This window comes from Lynx canadensis, chromosome B3, assembly GCF_007474595.2.
Source record: "Lynx canadensis isolate LIC74 chromosome B3, mLynCan4.pri.v2, whole genome shotgun sequence".
NCBI classification, from domain to species: Eukaryota; Metazoa; Chordata; class Mammalia; order Carnivora; family Felidae; genus Lynx; species Lynx canadensis.
In genome coordinates this window covers 37,405,886-37,433,207 of record NC_044308.2, presented here as the reverse complement: position 1 = coordinate 37,433,207, position 27,322 = coordinate 37,405,886, and the positions used below count along the sequence as shown (strand labels likewise).

Sequence of the window (27,322 nt, the reverse complement as noted above, 5' to 3'; positions counted from 1 at the left end):
TTAAACAAGAGAAGAGGAATGGATGATAGAAGTAAAACCTTTGAATCCCTCAGGAAATAAATTTTGTTGTCAAAGTGGCAGTGTTAAAACAATACCTTAGTGTCTATCAAAAGTTGGGATTTTGGCAAAAACTAATGAGGGAATGATCATTTGCTGGAAAAAGTGATTAGGGAAAGGACTGTTGGAAAGCATTGCCTTCAATTGAAAATGAACCTGGTTAATTTTAAGTAACTTATGAAAAATGTGCACAGAATTTTCATAACAACCTCTTTAGTAGAGATGTAACTCATTGTGTGCTTATCCATAGGTTATAGTGAGTTTTTAATCTAAGCCATATTTTTGCCATCTGGAGGAGCAGCCACAGTTTTTGTTTTTGTTTTTGTTTTTTTTTTAAGAGTTGGTTAGTGTTTGGGCAACCCAAGCCATTTAGAAAGGAATCGTCCTTCCATTGGTTTTATGTTGCAACATGAGAGAATGAGAGAACTGAGGTGTGGCGGCTCTTGCCCTGAGCTCTGTGACTGTTTCAGTCAAATGTGTCTGGAAGGGGCATTTATGTTAAGCAAGTGCTAGTGATAGAAGCACAGTTGCCGTGGCTCCTGTTTTTCAATCCTGTGAATACTGTCCTTTAAACGTAAATATTAATCACATGCCAGTGCCGTAGTAGATCATAACTCACAAACATTTTTTTTTTGAAAAAAAAAATAGACTTAGCCCATTAACTGAGGTAAACAAACTAGTTTAATGACTGTGGGTTGTTGGTTTTTCCCCAGCTCTTACTATCCACGTGAATGAACCCTTCTAGAAATTCAGCCTCCTTCCCCACGTTGGTCATTCATTCTCCTTGCCTCCAGTAATCGCTGGGGATTTCTGTATTTGTGGTAACGATCTTCAAAAGACAAGAAACCCCACATGGCATTACTTAAAAGTGTTCTTATAAAAGAGTATGTGTCTAGAATATATAAAGAACTCTGAAAACTCAACAGTAAAAAGACATGAAGAGACATTCCACTGCAGAGGATATACAAATGGCAGATAAGCACATGAAAGGATGTTCAGCATCATTAGCCAAATTAAAACCGCAACAAAATATTACTACATACCTACCAAAATGTAGAAAATTTAAATTGCTGACAGGAATATAAAGTGATGTAGCCCAGTGGAAAACAGTTTGGCATGTCTTAAAAATTCAAGCATGCAACTACATACAACCCAGCATTTGCACTCCTGAGTCCTTTTGGGACTCTTTGTCCCAAAGAAATGAAGACTTGGGTTCACACAAAAACCTGTACACAAATGTTGATAGCAGCTTTGTTCATAGTAGCCCCAAACTGGAAACAACCCATGTGTCCTCTAGTGAGTGAATAATGAAACAACCTGTGGTACATTTATACTGTATAATATTACTCAGCAATGAGAAGGACTGAGCTGTTGGTATATATAACCTGGATGACTTTCCATAGAATTATGCTGAGTGAAAAAAAGCCAGGCACAAAATACTACGTACTATATGATTCTATTTTCATATTTTTTAAATGACAAAATTATAGAAATGGGGAGTAGATTAGTGGTTTTCAGGAGCTAACGAGAGGGTTCGGGAGCCAGAGGGAAGTGGGTGTGGCTGTAAAAGGTTATGGTGTTGGGCACGTTGTCTATCTTGACTCTATCAGTGTCAATACCCTGTTTATGATATTGTAGTGTAGTTTTACAAGATGTTACCATGGACAGAGGGAATACAGGATGTCTCCATTATGCCTTGAACTGCATGTGAGTTTATAATTTTATCAAAATAAAAAGCTTAATTTAAAAAAAAATTGTAGTTGTCTTTTGGGTAGCCTACTTAATCTGAGAGGGCTTAGTTTTTCTTTCTCCTCTACATCTGTGATAGGATTTATCATAGCATAGTTATTCCTTTTTTTGGGGACATATCAAAAAAGATGAAGAACCCAGGGAAATCATGCAGGCCACCTTGCCCTCCCATTCTGAAATGAGTATCTTTGGAAGCCTTAGAGGAGAGAGAAGAGATATGTGGCACACAGGGAAGGAATACAAGTGGGAGAGGGTCGTTATGCCCTGTCACCTCCCCTAAAATCCTTCTCCCTTGCTGGAGGGTTGGGGTTTAAAGTAGATTATGTGATCATTGTGTGTTTTGACTCACAGGTTTTTATAGTACCCTAATGTGAGCCCCTGGGTTTTACAGTGAGCCCTGTCCAACCACCCAGCAGGATACTCTGTATGTGGTTTTGATGAATGTTTGATTCACCAAGCCCCTCAGCTCTGATCATCACTTTGTCTCATAGGCAGACCATGAAGTTTAGGAGCTTATCAGAGGGAGAAGGAGAACACCTGTGTCATGGTCCTTTCTTTGGTTAGAGGTTGGAGGCCACAGTTAATTTATGATACTGATTGTGTGCCAGTGCATGTTTATTAGATGAATGAATTGAATCATATCTTTCTGGGAATAATGTTTTTCTCCTAGAATTTTTTCTAAGAGAAAAAATTATACTACAGTTTTATGGGATTTCATTGAAAATTATCCTTTGTTGCCCTTTCTATTATTAAAGTAAGAGATTTGTCCTAAGATAGAACATTCTGCCAGAATGTTTAGCAGTTAGAAGACCTCTTCACGTCTGTTCTTTGCTCCAAGACATAGTTTGAAGTGATCAGCACCATGGAAATCAAATCCATTGTTTTGCTGTTGGAGTATTAAGTTTCCTGTAGACTGCATGCAACAGTAATTGTTATCATTCATTGAATGCCTTCCATACACTACTGTATTAGATCTTTTGTGTATGTTATTTCATTCAGGCTTCATGATAACCTTGCAAGAAAAGTATCATCGTATCCCCATTTTTAGATGAGGAAACTGAGGCTCCATAAGGCTAAATAATTTAGCCATAAAAAGGGCAATCAGTAGTTGGTGGTCTAATGGAAGAGCTCTAGTTTTAGGGTCAGACCCGGGTTTAAATTCTGCTTCTGCCTCTTCATTCAACTTTGCTACGTGACCTTGGGTCAGTTCCTCAAAGAGGTCATAGCCTTGTGTCTGGGACATAACAGCTATTGTATGGTTCAAATAACTGCTTCACGAGGAAAACAGCAAGAGGTTATGTGAGAGAATAGTTAGAAACTTCCCCAAACTTTCCTCCTAATCTACTTTTCTGTAAGAAGTGGAAAAGACTGAAATAAAACCTCTGAAGATCGGTCAGCTCTTCAGTGCCAAAGCTGGAATAATAGGCCAACCTATACATTCAAATGAGGTTGATCTTGTAAATATAGTGCAGTTTGTTAAGGCTTAAGACTTAGGATTGGAGACTCTAATTGTGTGGCCTTGGGCAAGTAATTTCATTAATTTGAGCCTCAATTTACTCATCTATATATTGGGGCTAATGATATGTATTTCATCAGTTATAATGAGAACTAAATGAGTTAATAATGCGTATGATGATAATGCATTTAACTCAGTGCTGGGCATACAGCAAGTGCCAAAGAAGTATTCGCTGTTGGAATTTTTATTTCTTTTGAACAGTTTACCAGAGTTGATCTTATAGACATGCTGCTCCAAATCTGCAATGAAAATGCATCTTACCTTTCATTTATGCATTTAATGTAATTTTCCTTTTTCACTGAGAAGCCTTCATAGTTAGTAGGAGTCTTAACAATTTGTGGTGTCTTAGACTTGGACAAGTAGGTTCTTCTAGGGCTGGGGCAGAATATATGTCCCTTCTGACTCCCAGGAACTTGTTCCTCCACACCTGGTGTTTCCCACACACTGACCTGAATATGTACATATTGCCAGGGAGGAATCTAAAATATATGTTGGGGGGCACCTGGGTGGCTCAGTCAGTTAAGCGTCCAACTTCGGCTCAGGTCATGATCTCAAGGTTCATGGGTTCAAGCCCTGCTTCAGGCTCTGTACTAACAGCTCAGAGCCTGGCGCCTGTATCACATGCTGTGTCTCCCTCTCTCTCTCTCTGTCCCTCCCCCACTCATGGTCAGCCCCTCTCTCTCTCCCTCTCTCTCTGTGTCTCTCAAAAATAAATAAACATTCAAAAAAAATCCACTTTGCTGGAAGGGAGCCGCTTTACTTACTGTGAAAAGATTGAGGGAAGGCAGAAGCCATTTTGCCATTGGTATCAGCCTTGTATCAGCTGTTTGTCTTTGCCTTTCTCGTAAGTGAAGGAGAAAACCAGGTTTGTTGCCTCCTTTCTGAACTGAATCATGAGACTCTAGATGATAACTGTCGTTTCGCGCAGCTAATTATGCTGCTTAATTTTATTTAAGGCTTTACAAGAATATTTGGATGACCTACCCTTTATTACATGATGGAGTGATTAGAATAACTTTTATATCACATTGTGGTTTTCTCTTATGTGTGTCCCCGTTGTGCACAGATGAATTTGTAATGCAGACTGTCAGCATAGTCTATATCTAATTGTACCTGCTGTTCTCATTCATTAGAATGTAGTCCCCAAGAAGTAACGAGGTAAATATATTAGTTGTTGTCTTTTCATGAGACAATGAAACATAATGTAAGAGGGTTTTGCCGCAGTACCCTGCCACAGTGCTAGGAGAGGTTACCAGGAGGAGAGACCTGCTAATGTGTCCTCTGGCTCCTGGTAAACTGAGAGCGGCTTCCTGGCATGCAGGCAAAACCGTGTAATTGCTTTATAGAGGGAAAAGTTGCAGGGAAGTTTATTTCTGCTTTCATTGCCATCCCACCACAGAACCATATGCCACATTTTAAAACTGAGCTCATGTTCCTTTAAGAATTGTCCCGTGCCTATTTCTAGAAGCGTCCAGTGAGGCTTACCCGGGAAAGCACGGAGCAAATTAAATATTTTAAGCATCAAACAAAATGGAGTCCAAAAGGGAACAGAAGTAGAATACCATCAGCCCTTGATATGAATAGATCACAGCAAAAAGGGAATCCTCAATTTGCGTGACTTTCCTTTTCTGACAAGAGAAAACATGTGGTAGCATCGACAAAGCCAAGATTTTCTTTGGAGCTAATCTTACCAAGATATCGACGTGTAGATCCCTGTACAAAGCTCCTTGGGTAACTCCAACTGTAGTTTAATGAAAGCGCTCTTATTTATCTATTTTGAACAGCCCCTTCGTCACCCAGCCATATCCTGACGGAGCGTAGCCTCCCCCCTCTGACCCCTGATTGTGTTGGGAGCGGGGGCTGGGCTGTGGGCGGTGGGGGCTTTTGTGAAGAGCCGCAGAAAGCCCATGCTCCTGTGGGCTCCGAGCTTTATTAGCAAGCTTCAGCTTGACGCTGTTTGTGTGGATTGTTTAATGGCTAATTGATGCAGCATGAGTCAAGATACAGTTTCTTGCATGAGGCGGTTATGGGTGGCAACATGGGTTGTCTCAACATGATACCAATTTCCACAGTCAGTTTGGTCAATTCAGTGAAAAAAAAAATGAGCCAGTCCAGCCTGAAAATCAAAGCAGTTTCTGGAGGTTATTGAGGCAACTATGGTTGGTTGACCAAATTTTTCATGTTTGAACCAGTTGTTTTCACATTTTGTATACATAGCCTTAGTCATTTGGGGGGAATAGTCTTAAACACGCAGAAGTGACACCTAAAAATGAGTGTCTTTAAATATTGATAGCCACAATCAGGCCTTCTAGTGCATATCAGTTTTGTAATTTTGTATTTAGCATATGGTTGGTTTAACTAACTATGTGTTTAATATCTAGTTATAAGTAGAGTAGGAAAGTGACCCCGGTGACCACAAAGCACCTGAGACACTATGGAGAATAAGTCAAATTGTGTTTTAAGGCTGATTTTTTTAAGTTTTATTGGTAGGTAGCCTGTATATCATAAAATGCACCCATTTTAAGTGTATGATTCAAGGGTTTTTAAGAAGTTACAGAATTGTGCAGCTATTCCCATAATCCATTTTAGAACATTTCCATCGCCCCCAAAAAAGTCCGCATGCCCATTTGCAGTCCCTGCTCCCATCCCCAGGGAGCTACTAATCTATTTTCTCACTTTATTGATTTGCCTTTTCTGGACATTTTATATAAATAGAATCATACAGTATAAAATATTTTCTTTCTTTCCTTCCTTTCCTTCCTTTCATTCATTCATTCATTCATTCACTCATTCTTTTTTTTTTTTAAGTAAACTCTATCCCCAACATGGGGCCTGAAGTCACAACCCTGAGATCAAGAGTGCATGCTCTATTGAATGAGCCAGCCAGACACCTCAATAAAAAATATTTTCTATCTCAGGGCGCCTGGGTGGCTCAGTCAGTTAGGCGTCTGACTCTTTGTTTCAGCTCAGGTCCTGGTCTCACAGTTTTGTGAGTTTGAGCCCCACATCAGGTTCTGGGCTGATAGTGAGGAGCCTACTTGGGATTCTCTGTCTCCCTTTCTCTCTGCCCCTCCCCTACTCACACTCTCTGTCTCTCTCAAAATAAATAATAAATAAACTTAAAAAAAAAAGAACTCCCAATTAGAAAAGAATCTTTTCTATTTCACTTCTTTCCGTTAATATAATGTTTTTGAGGGGCGTCTGGGTGGGTCAGTCGGTTAAGTGTCCGACTTCAGCTCAGGTCACGATCTCGCGGTCCATGAGTTTGAGCCCCGCGTCGGGCTCTGGGCTGATGGCTCAGAGCCTGGAGCCTGCTTCCGATTCTGTGTCTCCCTCTCTCTCTGCCCCTCCCCTGTTCATGCTCTGTCTCTCTCTGTCTCAAAAATAAATAAACGTTAAAAAAATTTTTTTTAAATAAATAATGTTTTTGAGGTTCACCATGTTGTACAGTGTGTCGCCCGTTCCTTTGTAATAATCCATTTTCTGGATAGATCACATTTTATTCATCCATTTGCTAATAGACATTTGATTTCTGTCTAAGTTTGGGGCTGTTATGATAATGCTTCTATTCATAAAGCTTCTATTCATATTCCATTCATAGTCTATTTGATTCTGTTTTCATATCTCTTGAGTAGATATGGGGGGTGGTTAGTATTTTTCTTTAAATATTTGTAATCACAGTGAATCAGGTTATCTGGTACATACCAGTTTTGAGAAGATGTAACCATTTTACTCTTGATCAGTATAGTTAACTGATGTCTCATATTTTGTTAAATATGGAGTAGGAAAGTGACCACAAGGGTTATATGGTAAGTTTGTGTTTAATTTTTAAACACTTTAAGGCTGATTTTTATTCAATTATAGGCTCCTGTAGAAAACTGTCTACTGCTATCTTCTGCATAACATGAGACCCTGTTTGTAAATTCTTTTATTCTTCTCACTCCTTGATATCTTTCTAGTAATCTGCTAAGCACTTCAAATTATGAAATAGAACTGCATCATAACTGGCTATTATTTATGTGGGATGTCCCTGCTGCAGCTCAGATATTCAGTACATCATCAATAACTAGCCCAGCTTACTGTGAAATCTCACTGAAGGAGTGGGCATATATTGTGACAGGAGACACGTGTTGTGATTGTTAACTCTTCTGTGATCTCCCCTGAACAGCACTGGCCATCCTGGTGGAGCCTGTCTTCAGGTAGAGCTTGTATAATGAGAGTGAACTTTATTTAGCACTGCATCTGGTTCAGTGTATTAGATAATCCACTTCCTGACTTTCTAGGGTGAGAGTCATTGTCATTACCAACTCTACAAAGTGGTATACAAAGTGCATTCAAGTTTACAAAATGTTTCTCCCATTCTTTTCATTTATTTGGCAATTTGTTGAGCTCCACCTCTGTGACGGGCACTGCTAAGCCCACGGTCTCACTCAGTTTTCATAACAACCTTGTCAGTGTAGGCAGATCATGTATCACCCATGATCTTGTATATCATACGCACATGAGCGGATGTATGTGCACATGCGCACACACACTTTCCATGTCATCTTCTCTGAGAGGGTCTGACCAATAGATATCTATTCTGATTCCCATAAAAGTCTATCTGCATAAAATGACTAAATTTTTTTCTAAAATGAAAGAAGATAAGAAATAACCTGATTTTTAAAATGAGTCACTTTGCGTTGTACCTTTTTTTTTTTAAGTTGATTTATTTTTAGAGAGGGAGAGAGCAAGCGAGTAGGGGAGGGGCAGAAAGAGGAGAGAGAGAATCCCAAGCAGTCTCCTTGCTGACAGCATGGAACCTGACATGGGGATTGAATCCACAAACTGCAAGATCATGACCTGAGCTGCAACCAAGAGTTGGAAACTCAACTGACTGAGCTACCCAGGTGCCCCTGCATTGTACCTTTATCTCAATTTCCCCAACACACTGTTGAACTCTTGGCCAAGATAAAATCAGACTGCTGCAAGTTAGGGAACATACTTTATATGTCAAGCAAAGAGAATTAGAGTTAATTTGGTTTTTCACCAAAGCCTTTTGTTTTATAATAGATGAAGCTTATTTCTCTCTTTTTTTAATGTTTATTTATTTATTTGTGAGAGAGAGAGAGTGTGGAAGCAGGGGAGGGGCAGAGAGAGAGGGAGAGAAGAATCCCAGATGCTCTATTGGAGAATCTGACAGCACAGAGCCTGACGTGGGGCTCAAACCCACGAACCCTGAGATCATAACCTGAGACGAAATTAAGAGTTGGACACTTAACCCACTGAGCCACGCAGGCGCCCTGAAGCTTATTTCTTTTTAGTGGTATGAAAAGGACCTGTAATTTTACACACTTCATTTGTATTTTCTTTGAGAAAATGTCTCAGTTAAAATCAATGCTCTACTATTCATTTAAGCTCCCTTGCCTTCAATAAAACTAATTGATAAACCCTAATAATTAATGGCCTGATTAAACCAAAATGACTTACATCTGCCCTGATGATTGCCATTTATAATCACTCACTTTAATGACTCGCCTTTTCTGTGCTTTGCTTACAGAAGAAAGGCTATGGTGTTTTTAAGTGAGCTGAATAAAAAACTGTATGCTTTCAATTGCTGTTTGTTTCTTATAACTTGAGACTACATTAAAATATGCATAGAGGGGTGCTTGTATGACTTAGTCGGTTAAGCGTCTGACTTCAGCTCAGGTCATGATCTCACGGTTCATGAGTTCAAGCCTGTGCTGGGCTCTGTGCTGATGGCTAGCTAGAACCTGGAGACTACTTTGGATTCTGTGTCTCCCTCTCTCTGCCCCTCCCCTGCTCATGCTCTGTTTCTCTCTCTCAAAAATAAACATTACAAAATGTTTAATAAGCATAGATATAACTACTTAAAAGAAGCTCTCAGGGGCGCCTGGGTGGCGCAGTCGGTTAAGCGTCCGACTTCAGCCAGGTCACGATCTCGCGGTCCGTGAGTTCGAGCCCCGCGTCGGGCTCTGGGCTGATGGCTCAGAGCCTGGAGCCTGTTTCCGATTCTGTGTCTCCCTCTCTCTCTGCCCCTCCCCCGTTCATGCTCTGTCTCTCTCTGTCCCAAAAATAAATAAACGTTGAAAAAAAAAATTAAAAAAAAAAAAAAAAAGAAGCTCTCTGCCTAATCTGTCATGTTTATGGCTTGGAATAAGGTTGAAAACATCACTTCAGTATTCCAGGAGCTGTTTTTGAGAGTTGCTGAATTCATATGTTTTAAGTGTTAGGTTGGAAGTAATATGTTCAGTGGCTGTATACTAGGATTGTTGATACCTCAGATACAAGGTGGAATATCTTATTCAGCTGAAGTGAAACTTAAATTGAAGAAGCGATCCTCATTCCAACATTTAAAAGAGATTACATTTGTTTCAAATTCTGCCACATGAATTAAGATTTAGCCTAACTGAATAAAGCCCTAATATTATACCCTCCTTATTTCAAAAACGGCTTTGAGGGGCAGCCGGCTGGGTCAGTCAGAAGAGCATGTGACTCTTGATCTTGGGTGGCTCAGTCAGTTGAGTGTCCAACACTCGATTTTTGGTTCAGATCATGATCCCATGGTTATGGGATCAAGCCCTCTGTTGGGCTGTGTGCTGAGCATGGAGCTTGCTTAAGATTCTCTCTCCCACTGCCCTCTCCCCCACTCACACACTCTCTCTGTCTCAAACAAACAAACAAACAAAAAATTAAGACAACTTACAACATCAGGTCAAAACAATGAACAAAAGATGAAAAGACAAGAATTTTTAAATAAAGAGATATTCCCACTTCTGCCCAGGAAGGAATCACTGCTATGGGACTTAACCGTCCACCAAAAACAACTAGGAAACTGGACAAAATTTATTAAACATCTGTTTTCAGACATTAGATAACAAGCACTGCAGGACTGTGATCCCTGAGAAGAGGTGAACAGATGAAGTGAGCTCTATAATCCCCCAAGCTTTCTGCTTGAGGCAGTTTCTGGAGTGGAGCTTAGGGAGAGGGCACCTAGACAGAGCCCAAAGGTCTGAAGAGCTGAAGAGGCCAAGTTTGGAGGTCAAGAAAGCAAAATGGCTAGAATTTACAGGGCAGAGCCCTACAGAGGCAGGAATTATGCAGAAAAAGAACTCAAGAAATTGTATTAGGGTCTCCTCGAGTTGTTAGCCAAATATTCTGTGCATTTGTAGGCTGAAGTGTTACAAAGCTAGACAAAGTACTGTCTTGGAAAGAATATTTCTGGGGAACTATAAGCTAAACAATTCCCAAAGCTTATACAAGGTTCAGAATTTTTTAAATCTGAATCAGCTAGAGTGGGGAGACATTGCTGAATACATTGGAGCATTCAAGAGAGACTTTTGAAAAGGGTCATGCTTTCATAGTGGGGCTAAACTAACCCTACAGTAGGGGTTACTCTAGGCCCTCCATGAATAAAGAGTCTAAAATAAGCTTCAACATGATCTGGCTACCTGCAAATAAGGTAACTACCTGCTGTTATCAAGTCCAACACTCTTTAAAGGACTACAACAAAATTCAGATCTTAATAACATAAGATTCACAACATCTGGCATCTGAATAAGAATTAGTAGGTAAACAAAGAATTTTTCTGATAATGGATGAAAGATCATAACCAGGAGGGAAAAAAATTAATGTAAACATCACCCCTCACCCCCACACTCTTAGATAATGGACTGAGCAGACAAGGACTTTAGAACATTTACTATAAATGTTATAAGTATTTTCAAGGATCTCAAGGGAAACATGAGCATTATGAGGAGAGAAATGGAAGTCATAAAGAATCAAATGGAGCATCTAGAGATGAAAAATAAATATCTAAAATAGAAATTTCACTTGATGGACTTAACAGTGGATTAGACACACAGAAAAAAGCAATCAGTGATCTTGATGTTAGAAATACAGAAATTATCCAAAATTACTAAAAACAAAAAAACAAAAGAGCGAAAGAGACCAAAAAACAAAACAAAACAAAACAAAACAAAATTAGCACAGGCTCAGTGACCTTTGTGACAGTATCAGGAAATCTAGGATATATGTGTAACGGAGTCTCAAGTCTCAGAAGGAAAGGAGAGAAAAAAAGGAACAACAAATAATTTGAAAAAATAGACTCCAGATTTTGTAAATTTGATGAAACCCATAAACCCATAGATCTAAGAAGTTCAACAAACCCTAACCAGGATAAACACAAAACCATACCAAAATGCAACAAAATAAAAAATTTAAAAACCAGTGATTTAAAAAATCTTTAAAATAATTCAGAGAAAACAAGTAGAACAAAAATAAAATAAAATAAGAATGACAGCAGACTTCTTGTCTGAAGCTATGCAAACCAGAAGATAATGGAAGGACAGCCTGAAAATGTTTAGGGATGCGAACCCTATCAATCCAGAGTTCTGCTTACTAAATATACATTTCAAAATTAACAAATAAGACTTCTCTAGGCAAACAAAGAAGAGAAAATTTTTTATTTATTGCCAGTAGACCAACATTATAAAAAAATGTTGAAGTTATTGAGGCAGAACACAAATGGTATCAAATACATGATTAGGCCTACATAAAGTAATAAATAGCATTAGAAATGGTAAACATGTAGATATTATAAAAGACTTTTTTTTTTATCAATTCTAAATGTCTTTAAAAGATTAAAGCAAAAATAAAGAGTATATTGTGGAGCGTATAACATATGTAGAAAAAAGATATGTAACAGTACACAAAGGATGGAAGGAAAAAAAGTGTATTGTTGTAAGTTCTTACATTATAAATGAAATATCCAAATATTACTTGAAAGTATACTGTGAGAAGTTAAACATTCTGCAAATTCTAGAGCAGCTGTAAAAAAAAAAAAAAAGCTTCAAACAGGGGCTGGCAAACTTTAGCCTGCAGGCTATTTGGCTCACTGCCTGTTTTTATAAACAAAATTTTATTGCAACACAGGCATGCCCATTAGTTTATGTTTTGCCTATGATTGCTTTTACACTACAGCAAAATTGAGTAGTTATAACAAAAACCATATGGCCTTCAAAGCCTGAAATATGTTTTTTTATAGAAAAGGTTGCCAGCCTCTGGCTTATAAGCCCATGGTAGAGATCAGTGGATTCATTTTACACACACACACACACACACACACACACACACACACACACACAATCCAAAAAAAAAAACAAGGAGACAAGTAAAAAAGAAACTAAGAACAGATGGGACAAATAGTGAGATGGTAAGGTTGAACTCAACCATATCAATAATTACATTAAATGTAAATGGTCTAAATTTTCCAATTAAAAGCACAAATTGTCACGTAGTTAAAAAAGCAAGACCCAACTGTGTACTGTCTGCAGCATATCAACTTTGAATGCTAATGACAGATATACCATCTAAACAGTAACCAACATATTATGGGATTTATAATGTATGTAGAAAAGGCAAAACTGTAACAACAGTAACCAGTCAATGGTTGCCAGGGGTCAGAGAGGAGTTGACTATAAAGGGGCTCAGGGAACTTTTTGGGGTGACATAAATGTTTCATATCTTGATTGTGGTGTGGATACATGGATGTTTACATTTGTCACACTCAGAGTTCAAAATGATTGCAATAAAATTGTTTTTTTAATGAAAAAAATCGATTTTTAAAAGTAGAGAAGAAATTTCTCTTCAGATATTCTTAACTGTATAGCAGATAAGTTGGAAGCAATATAGCAGGTTATGTTAGTCTTTTCTAAATGCTGGTCTGAAGACCAGGCTGTGTTAGATTGATTTCTGATTCAGTAGATCTGAGGTGAAACTCAAAAAAGTTGGTTTTGGAATTTTGTGGTTTGTTTGTGGGTTTGTTTGTTTGTTTGTTTTTTCAGTTTTGTGGGGGGTTTTATGCACAGCCAAGCTTGGGAGCTCTTTAGTTATATAATTCTCATTGTTTTTATCATAGGAAGCACATCAGTTGTTCAGGAGGAGAATCCCATTTAGATTACACATAAGCAGTGTGGTTTTCCTGAAATCTCATGTGCTCTATTTTGGTAAAAGAATATACCAACAGGTCTTCAGTCTGCAGTGGCCTGAAGGGCAGAGATAGGGTCTGACTCATTTTCTCTCCACATCATTTACCATATCAGGCACTTGTTAAGGTGTCAGTCAATACTTGTTGAATAACTGTTTTTGAACAACTGTGGATTCTTTCCAGAATGAAAAATGTCATTTAAAAATGTATTCATTAGTAGTGAAATGTATATGCCATTAGGTGGGAAAAGATTAGCTCCTTCTCAGGCCAAGTTCTCTGGATGGGCACGTTTGTCCATCTGTTTAGTAGCGATATCATTCATTCACCATTTGTTCAACAACTATCATTTCTTGTCAGTACCAGACACCATCCTAGGTATAGTAGTGATCAAACATCTACTCTCTGTGTTTGTGTAGGTTCCCTTCGAGATGGAGGGACTGAGAAACAGATTTACATATATGTCTGGGGTGGGAAGGGATTGCTGTTCATACCGGGTGACTGGGGAAGGTTTCTTTACATATGAGTTAAAAACCTAAAGGAAATGAAGGAGCAAGCTCTGCGCATATATATGTATGGGATCAGAGTATTCCAGGGAGATAGAGCCCCAAAGCAGGAACAGGTCTAGCAAGGAGGCCAGTGAAAGGAAGCAGCTTGGGCAGAGAGAGGAATAGGAAGGGTGTGAGCACAGGGTTAGCGGGGACCAGCTCAGAGACAGCCTCAGAGACTATCATGAGGATTGTAGGGCCATGTTTTGTGTTGAGGTAGGAAGCCCTTTTAGGTTTTAGGCAGAGAAGTGACATGGGGTGATTTAGTTTTAAAAGTGTCATTAAAAATTGTTTTTTAATTTAAAAAATAATAAATGGATCACTTTAGTTGCTGTGTTTAACACAGACTGTAATAGGCAAGCACAAATACAGAGAGACCAGTAGCCTTGTTGAAGAATGTGTGCGCATGATCTGGCCAGAATGCATCCTCATAAACATTAAATTGGTTTTATAGTTCTACTTACTACACTTTGGGAATTACCTTCTTTCAGCTAGCATTTACTCAAATACAGGTAAAACTTGCTGCAGTAACAACAAGCTATTTCCTAAATATGTCAAAATACCCCACTTGTTGTTGTATAACAGTTCGGTTGATTACCAATGGATAATAGTACCTTGTATTTATGGAATATTTGACAGTTTAAAAGCAGTTTTACATTCCTGTGGGTGGGGGGAGCAGTTTATTTATTATCTCATCCAGTCCCCACAGTTCTTTAAGATTGGCAGAATGGCTATTACTATTTCCCTGTAGTGGTAGAAATTAAAACGTCACCTGCCTGGTGAAATTCACATGCCAAGTTTGTGGCAGGGCCAGAAAGACCAAAACACAGATCCTCTGCCTCCTAGCCTACATCCATTGGTTTTGTTTAAAGGAGTCTGTTATGTTCAAGTGATGTCTCCAGATATTAGTGTGAGGGGAGTACTTAGCAAATTTAGTATATTGTTTAACAAGCCATTAACCAGTGATCAAGACACTGTTGTCGGAAGGGATGCACACAAGGATGTGTGAAGCATTTTCCTACCCTGTGAACTTATTACTTGGGGTGGTGACACCTCCACCAGTAAATATGGTAAATAACTACTAGTCAAACAGTGTCACATGCTTAGTTCCAAACAAATGGCACAGACAGTAAATGCGTTAGCAGTTCAGAGGAAGCCATGACTTTGTTGTCTGAGTAGTTAAGGCAACAGGGAGAGAGGGTTCTTGAGTTGAAATATGGGCAAGATTCAGTCAGGACATATCGAGGAAGCATTTCTCAACTTCGGAGCGGAAGGGAGAGGGGAACACGCAGCATGAACAAAGGCTTGGTGATGGAGGGTTTTGTTTCTATCGAGTTAATGATTAAACTGGTCAGGTAGAGTACAAAGCTTGACATGAGGATGACTGGTGTTTACTGCTTTCACATATAAAGTGTTCCTGAGAACTAGGCTGAGAGGTGAATGTGCAAAAGTCATAGAGCAGGCTGGCATGTAAGTTTAAAATGATGTCCTTAGCTGAAAAATGCAATGAAGTTCTTATTTACACCTGCCTTTTAGAGTATAATCTAGCAGTTCTCTTGTTTTATTGTTTCTCTCTCTATTGATCCACTTAAGTCAAAAGTGTATCTGATTAAAGCTAAAGATTTGTTAATTTTGGCATACCTCATGATTTCCAGGCAGCTCCATCTTCCAGGAGCTCAAAATATTTGTTCATTAACTGTCTCCATCTGATGTGGCAGCTTAAGAGGGGTTTAAAGATGTCAATATATAAAAGAGTAGGTTGTCCAAAAGAAAAATATTCTAAGTTGAGTGCCTGTAATGAGAATTGGATTTGGAAAATAAGACCCGCATATGTGGAGTCTAACATTTCTTTCAGTTCACCAAACATTTATTGAATGTCTAATGGTGCTGTAATGTGTATGTATTGTGCTAACTAGGAGTTCACATTCAGGTTGGCGGGGGAGGTCAGGGAATATTTTACTTCCTCACCAAGAAGAGAAATGATGTAGTAAAAGTGGATATTTAATATGATGGTGTATAAGATTTATGTTCAAACTGAGGAAGGTTGGAGGCAGAAAGACTAGTTGGGAAAAGAACCTATACCAGCCGTAGGCATGCTAACTTGTTTTCATAGAGAGAGTGCCCCTAAAGATAATACATAGTATGTCTTGTATGAAGGTCATGCGACAGAGACATGTTCTATAGCTAACCCTGATCACTGAAATAGAATCATCAGCATAAAATAATGCTTTGTGTTTATGGTTTCCATTCGTTTATTCTCTCATCCATTCAACAAGTATTTATTAAGCACTTGCTATATGCCTGAAACTCTTCTAGGGGCTGGGAATACAGTAGTCAGTAAAAGAAACAAAGTCCCTGCCTTCATGCCATTTACATTCTAGTGTCAGCCAGGTGACACCAAATGAGCACATGTATGAGAAAGTGCCTGGCACATTGCCTGTCACATAGGAAGTAGAGTTCAGTAATTGTTTACTGAGTTTGAACTTGAAGTTTGGATTAAGTACCTACTGTTGACAGGATACTTTGTTAGGGTACTCTTTTGCAAAGTGAAGGCTTGGGGTGAGAATACTCACATGTCTTTTAAAAATGTTACATAAAAAGTTGAGTCTCTTGTTCAGTTTTGGGGTAATGCAGGTTGTATGCTGTATTAAATATAACAAGTTGTCTGTTCCAGACCACTTTTGCAGTTGAAGATGAAATGTTGAAGCAGGTGCTATTCTGTACCGTCAACAGTGGTGTGCTCTTATCCTGCTTGGATGGTTTTTGTGGGCTCCCGGAATTCCTGAAATGGCTCATTGTTGTCACTGACAATGCTTCACAGAAACCCTTTGTGTTATTATTTAGCAACTGACTGCCTTGGCAAAAGCTATGTCAATTCTTTTGTTAACTATAACAGCAGTCAAAAGTGATGTAAGGGGAGAGAAGGAGAAATGAAACCATGATCAGTAAGTGCATATATGCACACACATCTACCCTCGCCTTTAGACCAATTTCTGAGTGTTATCTGAAGTAGCATTTGTCACATAAAACCAGGAGATAGCAATAGTGCATTCATTTTGTCATTGTTTCATATAGATATGTCCTGTTACCAGCAACATATGAATGATTTTTTTTCTCATTGGCTTCCCGTTGGCCTTACTGCTTCTTAGATGGGAGGAGTAGTTTCACATCAACAGCAAAGCCAAACCTTTTTGTGCAAATTCTTTGCAAGATTACATTTTCTTATCTACCTACTTTTCCTGAAAGCCTGGGGATAGGATGATGGATGTATTTACTGTTGTTGGAAGCCAAGGTTTTATTTGACTTTCACTTGAAATAAACCCTTGCTTCCATAGAAACCAGAAATGGTTGGAAGTGAAGGAGTTAGGACCTTACATTTTGCCTCCAGATAAAATGCTTTGCATTAAATTTGTGATTAGAATTCCGGGTTGAACAGATGATGTCATTTCTGCAATATGGTATGGTGTGCATGTGTGCTTTTTTTAAACGTGCACTGTAGATACAGACTTAGTTATATGGACTGTTTTGGTCCCCTTCTAGATGTGAAGCCCTCCAATATGCTAGTAAACACAAGAGGACAGGTCAAGCTGTGTGATTTTGGAGTTAGCACTCAGGTAGGTCTCTTTTTCCTCCCAATCTGCTCTCCTGTCTGCAACATTCACTTTTTATTTTCAGTCCACTCTTCGGATTGAAAAATCACCTCGCTGCCAGACAAACAGAACTCTGCATCTTCTCCTCGGCTGGGAGCGTGTTATTCATTTTTAATCTCCGAGCGAGTTTCCTTCATCAGAATATGATTGTTCATTGTTTAATGACAGTAAAAACTGCTGATATTGTAATTACTACTTACGAATAGCAAACTTCATTGAGATGCAGCTTTGATATGAAAGCGTTTTGACCAGACAAAAGGGAGGGCAGAGTGGGAGCTGTGCCTGGGGAGCCCAACTGGCCCACAATAAAAATTAATATTGGGAGGAACAATGGTGGAGGGCCATTACAATGTGCAGCACAAATTTTAATTAATTTCCATTTTGGGCCTCCCCTGAGAACCCCGGTGATAGTGACCCACGAGCGTGCTGTGATGTTGATTTGAATTGCAGCCACCTTTACTCCCAGCCAAACACGAAGACCAAAGCGAAGGTCATCGTTGTATTATGAGTTGTCAAAGTCTGTTATCCCTCCAGCGTATTTAGTGCCCGTTTCATTCTAGCAATGCATGGGCGCCATTCACATCTTGAGCCATCTGACTGAAAAATGAGTGTGTTCAAATTCTACTTCAAATTGACTTTTTATATCAGGCGGGTTTGGGGTACTAAAGCGATAAGCATCCTGCTTAAGTGAATTGTTTAAGGTTATCTGCTATAAACTGTAATGCTGTGCTTGTTTAAATTGGAAATCACATTCAAAAGAAAAGAGAGATTTAATCATTTTTAATGCCTTTGTAGATAAATTTGTTCCCTTTTACATAATTTTTAGTTGATTTATAGAAATGATGATTGTAGGTTAAATGAGGAATAATTGCCCATTTTATTTCCACATTATCTTTATATTGTTCTAACAGACTGTTTTGTCTCATAGCTGGTGAATTCTATAGCCAAGACGTATGTTGGAACAAATGCTTATATGGCGGTAAGTAAACTTATGCAAAAATAACATTTAAAACCAACATCTTTATCTTTATGTACTTGGTAATGTAGAATTCTTGAATTAATTCCACAGCTTTATCCTAACAGATCATAAATTACAAAGTCAATCCAGTCATGATCTGATTTTTAAGTCTTTCTAAAAGGCATTAGATTTTATCCAGGAGCTACCAACTTATCTGCTTAGTTGACTTAACTAGTTGGTTCGAGGGTGAAATTGCTGAGTTTTGAAGTTTAATCCTACAGAAAAATTGCACCTTACAGCACATTGGCCGCTTTGCCACATTGCTTATTTAATTAACCCTCAAGTATCCCAAAATGTCAGTCAATAAGATTGGCTGTTTTTTCCAGAAATACAAACATGCTTTGTCACTAGATCAGAATTAAATTATTGATGTGATCAGCTCTTACTTATGGATCTCTGAATGTAAAGGTTTAGCAGGAAATTCTTTTTCGAACTTATACACCTGTTTACTTATTCTGTTTACTTGTTGGGTTCATTCCTGTCATAAGATAATTTATTAACTCTTCTAAAATAAATTTACCAAGTATAAAAATTAGAAGCATAGAGCTGTTTCAAAGACCCAAGCTGGACTTGACTTAGACCTTTTCCTTTTTCCTACCTTTTAACTAAGGGAAGTTTGGGGGGCACAAATGCTATAATTAATTTCCACAATCATTTCAAGAGTGGGTGATTGGGAGAGACAAGCAGGAAGGTTATCTAGTATCATTTTGGAGCCAAGTTTTGTTTTAACACCTTAAGGTCATTTTTTTTTTAATGAGGATTCTAGATTTATTTAGTCTGTTTTACTTCCCATAGTTGTTTTTTTTTTTTTTAATGTTTATTTTTGAGAGAGAGAGAGAGACAGAATGCAAGTGGGGGAGGAACAGAGAGAGAGAGAAAGACACAGAATCTGAAGCAGGCTCCAGGCTCTAAGCTGTCAGTGCAGAGCCCGAGACGGGGCTCGAATCCACGAGCCTTGAGATGATGACCTGAGCTGAAGTCGGACGCTTAACCGACTGAGCCACCCAGGTGCCCCAACCCCATGGTCTTTATATGACGTTAAACACATTAGTTGGATGGAAACCTGGATCTTACTCTCAGTTCATATATTATCTTGATAATAAAAAGATGTCACTCTGAATCTTCTTCTCAGAACAGTGCAAACCATTTTTTTTATATTGAAATACCAGAATAGTTAATGTTTGTTCTGCCTGGTTTTTAAAGAAAATTCATTCTTTCTCATTTTTCTAAGTAATGTGAAAAAAAAAATTAACCCCTGAAGTCATCGTATCTGTTTTCATAAAACATAATCACCCTCTTGGCTCTACCAGGTTATCTGAGATTGGTGAGCCACCTTTACAATTAATAAATCCTGGGGCACCTGGGTGGCTCAGTCAGTTAAGCGTCCGACTCTTGATTTCAGCTCAGGTCCTGATCATGCGGTTTGTGGATTTGAGTCCCACATCAGACTCTGTTGACAGTGCAGAGCCTGCTTGGGATTTCTCTCCCCACCCCTCCTCTCTCTGCCCCTCCCCTGCTCGTGCTTGCTCTCTCTCTCTCTCTCTCAAAATAAATAAACTTTAAAAAAAAAAAAAACCCAAACCATTAATAAGTCCCTACCAGATCCCATAGTTTCAGTCTTTGAAAGAATATGGAATGCTGTGGTTAAAAAAAAAAAAAAAAATGAATAGGGGCACCTGGGTGGCTCTGTTGGTTGAGCATCCAACTTTGGCTCAGGTCATGGTCTCACAGTTTGTGGTTCAAGCCCCATGTCAGGCTTTGCACTGACATTGCAGAGCCCACTTCAGAGTCTCTGTCTCCCTTTCTCTCTGCTCTTCCCCTACTCAGTTCTCTCTCTCTCTCAAGAATCAATGTTAAAAAAAATTTTTTTTTAATGAATAAAATTATAAATGAAACAACTTTTTGGGGCACCTGGATGGCTTAGTCGGTTGAGTGTCTGACTTGGTTTCAGCTCAGGTCATGATCCCACGGTGGTGGGATCAAGCCTTTTGTCAGGCTCCACACTGAGCATGGAGCCTGCTTAAGATTCTCTTTTCTCGGGGCGCCTGGGTGGCTCAGTCGGTTGAGCATCCGACTTCGGCTCAGGTCATGATCTCGTGCTTCATGAGTTCAAGCCCCACATCGGGCCCTGGTGCTGACAGCTCAGAGCCTGGAGCCCGCTTTTGATTCTGTGTCCCCCTTTCTCACCGCCCCACCCCTGCTTGTGCTCTGTCTCTGTCTGTCTTTCAAAAATGAATAAACATAAAAAAAAATTTTTTTTAATGATTCTCTCTTCTCTGTCTCTCTCTGCTTTTCTCCCTTGCTCACGCTCACTCCCTCTTTCTAAAATAAAGAAAAGAAACAACTTCTCATCTACGCACCATGTTTTCTACCTGTCATGTTTTTAGTAGCTTTAAATTGCTCTAATAATTAAATTGCGTTATGTTTGAATGTACAAATCTAGATTACAGTCGTCTTTCCCAGGTGTACATTAAAGAAATTACCTTTTTTCCTCTTGCTTTATGGATGAGTGTGATGCATCCATCTATTAATTGAATATGTGAGGATTAAAATTATGAAATGTTAGCTAAGGTTGGCAGAGCTAAAATTGCTTTGCTTCTTGGGTGAGTGAATTCTAGTCATCAGCTTTCTGGTTCAAGCTGTAAAAAGCATAAGATACCTATAAAACAAAGAGTGATAGCCTGATAACTCAGGAGGCTCTCGTTGACCACGTACTTACCTAATTGGTGTGAGATTAGAGGTTGGGAGTGGGGAAAGATGGAAATAACATTTTTTTATTCTGTTCTGGGTATTAATCCCTGCCTGATACACCATGATACTGTACTATAAAACTATTGGGGGAACCTGGGTGAGTGTGCACAACTTCCCTGTATATATTTTTTCAACTTGTGAATCCATAAGTATTTCAAACTAAAACAAATTGGCTAAGAAACAAAAGTTATATTGGGACATGGCCACGACCTTTTGCTTGGGGTTGTCTGTGGCTGCTTCAGCACTGCAGTGGCAGAGTGGAGTCCCTGTGACAGTTGCAACAGAGACCATATGGCCTACAGAGGGAGAAATATTTCCTCTCTGGTCACATACAGGAAAAATTTGCCAGCCTCTGGTCTATGCCAGTGAAAGCTGTATCTGAAACTGAGTACCTTGAGTTAATCAACCAGTATTTACTGAGCACTTTCATGCCATCAGCCAGGTTGTGGTGGAACCACTCAAATCTACCTACGATGTGGGCAAGAATAGAAGTGTGGCATTATGTGTGGCCACATTATGTGTGATGTAATAAAGACTTATGTTGTATCAAATATACATTTAGAGAGTAAAAAGTCATACAGTGTACAAATTTGATGTAAAGCAGTATGTGAAAGGGTACTTATAGAAGAGATCACTGTGGAGGGTTGAGCTGAGACATTAGAAATAGAAGGTAAGGGGACATAGTTGGGGACAGGAAGTGCGGTAGAGGACAAATTATAAGTTGTGAGAATATACAGTTAGAGATGAGCTAGTATCATACCCTTACATCCATTTTTCTTACTTTATATTCATACAGTGGTAATGACAAATAATAAGAGCTAGTATTTAGCTGCATGTGCCAGTCACTCTTTTAAACTCTTACGTATACTAATGCTTTAGATCCTTACAACAACCCTATCAGGTAAATAATATCATTCTCATTGTACAGGTGAAAAACAGGGATAGAGAAGTTGAGTAACTTACTCAAGTTCATACATTTAATGAGTGGCAGAACCAGGGTTCAAACCTAAGTACTCACAGGGACTGTACTTTTAACTGCTGTGCCCCTCACTCTGTCCAGATTTTGTTGGTCTCTCCCGATCTAGACTGCGATCTCCAGAGGGGCAGTGTTTATTCTGCTCATTCTCTGTATCCAGGCCTTCACACCCTGCGAAACGAATGAGTTCATTCATGAAAGCTGCCTTCCAAAGACGACTTTTCGCGGATTACAAACAGAGTGTTTAACTTCTTAGGTTAAGTGTCCTACGTGCATTATAAGGCATAGAAGGCCCCCAGATTACTCAAATACAGTCAGCGAGGCTGCTCAGATATTGAAAAGAAAATAACTCAAAGAACTAGCCCTGCATGTGCTATCTCAGTTCGTTCTTCTATAATCTAAAGTGTATGGTGTAAGAAAATGATAACTAGGAAAAAGGGCAGCTTTCTTAAGGTCCTAAGTCATTAAAAAATAATACTGCTAACAATTTACAGGCATGTTCAGAGGTGGAACTTGTAGAAGTCACATTCACCATGTGACAGGTATCGAATCCAGTACATTGCATGGATTCATTTAATCTTCACACAACCCCATGAAGCATACATATTATCATTGTCTTCATTTTACAGATAAGGTAACCAAAGGTGGAATAACTTTAGCCCAGGATCTCAGAGTTAGCCAAGTAGTGAGAGTTAAGATTTAATTAGGACACCAGTTTCTAGTTTCTAGTGACAGCAGGTTAGGTTATTCGCACCAACTCTTCTGTTGAAAAATGCTAGGTAAAATACTTTAAAAACCATCGCAAATGCTTTGAAGAGCTAAAAAGACAATGGGAATCTCCTAGAACAATTTTTAGGTGGACTCCTGCAATAGAGAGGAAAGCGGAATATCTGGCACACCAAAGCTCATTCTTCCTGACGAAGTAGGTATAGCCATCTGCCTGTACCACCGCTATCAATGATGTGGGCATCCTCCTAACGCAGAAGGTCTCCGTGGAGATCTTCTCCATATCATCTTGGAAGCCTGAAGGGCTCACTCTCAGTGTAAGAGCAAACCAGAGCCAGAGCTGCTCCTCCTCCCCGAGAAGAGAAGGCTTCTCAGAGCCAAGCAGAAAAGCCGGGGGAAAAGGAGAAGGGGGAGAGTTGTGGCCTTAGACTAACACAGATTTGCAGTCTGACTGTTTGTATTCATGACTTGAGTTGGAAAAGGAGCTTCATGCTAAGAAGTTGGTTTAAGGTGGGCACATCTTCCTTAAGCCTCAGAGAATCTCTCAAATTTTTTCAAGAGCAAAAACTAGCAAGTAGTGAACAAAAAACCAGGTGCACAAGGAAACAAGGCAATATGAAAAAGAACCAGCAGGAGCAACAGATACAGACTTCAAATCACAAGTTTTAAAAGTGACACGGTAGAGTGGATAAAATCTCAAAACTTCTAGATTAAAATTTAAAAACTCACTACTTGCTAGTATATTGGATATAGCAGAAGAGAGAATTTATGAACTGGAAGATAGGATTGAGTTAGAACCGTCCCACTCCAGACTCTTGGGTAACCAATAGGCTGTACTATTCACAGGGATCTTGCCAGCTTAAAAAACAATCCCCCCCGGGGCACCTGGGTGTCTCAGTCGGTTAAGCATCTGACTTTGGCTCAGGTCACGATCTTGCGGTTTACGAGTCTGAGCCATGCATCAGGCTCTGTGCTGACAGTTCAGTGTCTGGAGCCTGATTCAGATTCTGTATCTCTCTCTCTCTGTCCCTCCCCTGCTCATTCTCTCTCTCTCTCTCTCTCTCTCTCTCTCTCTCTCTCTCTCTCTCTCTGTCTCTCTCTCTCAAAATTAAATAAACATTAAAAAAACTATTTAAAAAATGCCTATTGTTTGTGATATGTATTTCAATTGCTTACTAACCTAAAGTATTTGTGCATACTTTTGTTAATTTACTGAGTGGTGTAATCCTGAGCAGAAATTCTTTATCAGAAGAGATTAGGAATGTACCTTGATATCTTGTTGATTTTGACAAGTAAGTCCTGGGGTATTGTGTAGAGATAGTTCTAGAGTGAGTCACCTAAATATGGGTCCTGGGTAAATAACAAGTCACAGAGGGTGGCTGGAAGGAGTGGAGAGTACAGCTTGGAGCCACTGCCCTTTCAGATCCTGTATAAAATCTGCTTTTTATATCATCACCACTGTTCTTGTTAAGAATAGACCAGGACTTTTCCTCCTACACTTAAACCTCAGTACAGACGTGCCTCAGACAGGGAGTCATGTTTTTCCTATTATTTAGCTCTCCACACTGGTGACAGCTGCCATGTCAGAAAGTAACCCAGCTTTCCATTTTTAACTGCAAAATGTCCATCACAGATCTTCTGTCAGTAGTGTGGTACCTGGTAGTTGGTTTTGTTTTGTTTTAGAGGGGAGAGAACAGGGCAGACCACCTTGGCTTCAAGTATAAGAACAGATTTGAATCGTGCAGCCTCAGGCCATCAAGTCCTGGCTCCATAAATTCAAAATGTATTGGGGCTTATCTTGTGCTGTGTCAGTTTCAGGGGCCTGGGCGCATTTCCCACTCGGTATCTACTGTACCAGCTCTTCAGGTAGACCCGTAGAGCTGGCTCCCAACTCTCACTAAGCATTCATGCTTGAGCACAGCACCACAACAGTGATCTTGCTTTGTTAGCTTATTGCGAGAACTCCTTAAGGAGCTCTCCTATTTGCCACCTGATATCTGTGACCATTATCACTTCCTCTCTTTTTCTTTTTTAATTTAATTTTTTTGTATGCTTTATTTTCAGCTTCCTGTTTGCATTTGTTTTGAAAGTGCAATGGGCAGGGGCACCTGGGTGGCTCAGTCGGTTAAGCATCTGGCTCTTGGTTTCTGCTCAGGTCACGATCTCACGGTTTGTGAGTTTCTGTGTCTGGCTCTGTGCTGGCAGTGTGGAGCCTGCTTGGGATTCTGTCTTCCTCTCCGCCCTCCCCCACATGCTCTCTGTCTCTCTCTCAAATAAATAAAAATAAGCTTAAAAAAAAAAAGTTAAGTGGGCAAATGTTATGAATGTATTTAATCTTATCGTTGGTCCTGTCAAAATATTTTGTATGTGGGCGCAACTTTTGTTTGCTTATTCTGTACGCTGAATGAAGTACTATATTTTGATAACTGTCAGCTAGTGGGATGAAGAAAAGGAGAAAGTAAGGAGAGAAGACACAGACAGGACGGCAACATTTGGTTATTTCTTTAAGAGTTCTAGGGGCGGCTGAGTGGTTCAGTCGATTGAGCGTCCAACTTTGACTCGGGTCATGATCTCACGGCTCCTGAGTTCAAGCCCCACGTCAAACTCTGTGCTGACAACTCAGAGCCTGGAGCCTGCTTCAGCTTCTGTGTGTGTCTCTCTCTGCTCCTCCCCCACTCACACTTTCTCTCTCTGTCTCAAAAATAAACATTAAAAAGGTTTGTTGTTTTTTTTTATAAAATAACATAAAGAGTTCTAGAAGATTTTAGGATTTTCATGCTTGCTGGATGTTTCTTCATGGGCATGAATAGCAGTAATATTGGGGAAGTTATATTAGTAGAACACTTCAGGGGACTTAATAATTGGCACATGCTTAAAACCAAATGTGCACTAAACATGTATTACATTCCTTCAAGGCAGCATACCTTGACCACGCACTGGCTACGTGGCAGCCGTGGTACTAGGTATGAGATGAATAAGACACTCTCTTGGCCTTTTGGGAGAAACAGGCTAGTAATCAGATGATTATAACACCGTGCAATCAATTAATATTAAAAATACAAACAACATTTTCATGAAGGACAGAGGCAAGAATTTGTAATTCTTCCTGAGAAGTACGGGAATGTGTCACCAAAGAAAGGTGGCCCATGACAGGGGTCTATAAAAGAAATGTTCATGAAGCAGAGAAGAGGAAGATAGGTCATTGCCTCTGCAGGGAACATGGAAATGTTTAGTGACTGAAGCTAAGTATACACCAAGGAATCATCCAAAGAAATTATTTTTTAGAAGGTAGATCCCCTGAACCACTTCCAGAGATTCTGATTCAGGAGGTTCATCTATAATATGCACCTCAGGCAGTCACTTCTCTGATGGCTAGTCTGAAGACCATATTTTGAGAAATACTGATCAGATCAAGATTAGTGTGTGGCTCTTCTGACTCCTGGTTCTGGGGGCAGTGTGACACAGTAGAAAGAACCCTGATTTTGCAGTCAGGCATACCAGGGTTTGAATCCTGGCTGTGTTCCTAAACAATACGCCTGATGTTGATCCACAGCTCTAGACTTCAGCAAGCCACTTAATTTTACTAAGCCTCAGTTTTTACATCTGTGAAATGAGGGCAGTAATAATCTTTGCAAGATTGTTAAAAAACGTAGAGAATGCAAAGTAGCCCAGTGTCTGCAATATACTAGCTGGTCATCAAATGATAGCTATTACTGTCCGTATGTAGTGAGTGCAAACTAAACGTCTCTGTACCTCCTTCTCCTCATCTGTTAAAAGAGGATGATAATGGTACCAATCTAATATGGGTCCTTATGAGTCCGAAATGAGACATGCATTAGCACACAATGCCAGGCATATGGAAATTCTTCAATAAATGCATGCGGTAGTGTTGATGATGATGATGATAGTGATGGTAATTCCTGTAACTAACTGGCTGCTTTGATCCTAGTCCCTATTGAACTAGCTGGAACTGGATAATGGGTTCATTCATGTCTGAACAAGGAACTTCAGAAATGATGGTGTGGGGGATTTGAATGGGAAAGTTAAAGTACTGGGGGATTGGGATGACCGCGTGCGTCTATTATCAGCTGGGAGAAATGGTCACATGACACGTGGCCCTTGGGAAGAATGGTTCTTGGTAGGAAAGGGGTTTTACAGATTAAAGAAATAAATAAAAGAAGGGAAATAAGACAATCCACCTGCTACCTCAGGATAGGGCTTTATGTAATTTTATGGCAGGTGGTCCCAGGAGAAGGCAGTTAAGTATATGGAGGTAGCCTGATGGGTATGAGTAGAAAGTAGGTCGTGAAGTTCTGGGTCCCAGCTAAGCCAACTCCTTGAGATGT

The 27,322-nt window shown here is 39.5% G+C and overlaps 1 protein-coding gene across 6 annotated transcripts in view; it reads left to right on the top strand.

Moving 5' to 3' along the window:
- MAP2K5 (mitogen-activated protein kinase kinase 5) overlaps positions 1-27,322 on the top strand; it is a 273,345-nt gene that overhangs the window by 136,855 nt on the left and 109,168 nt on the right. For all 6 annotated transcript variants that reach the window (XM_030317858.1, XM_030317856.1, XM_030317857.1 and 3 more), the window contains 2 exons: positions 17,396-17,469; positions 18,434-18,484. In XM_030317858.1, coding sequence (XP_030173718.1) covers positions 17,396-17,469; positions 18,434-18,484 — 125 coding nt within the window. The remainder of the gene's footprint in view (positions 1-17,395; positions 17,470-18,433; positions 18,485-27,322) is intronic.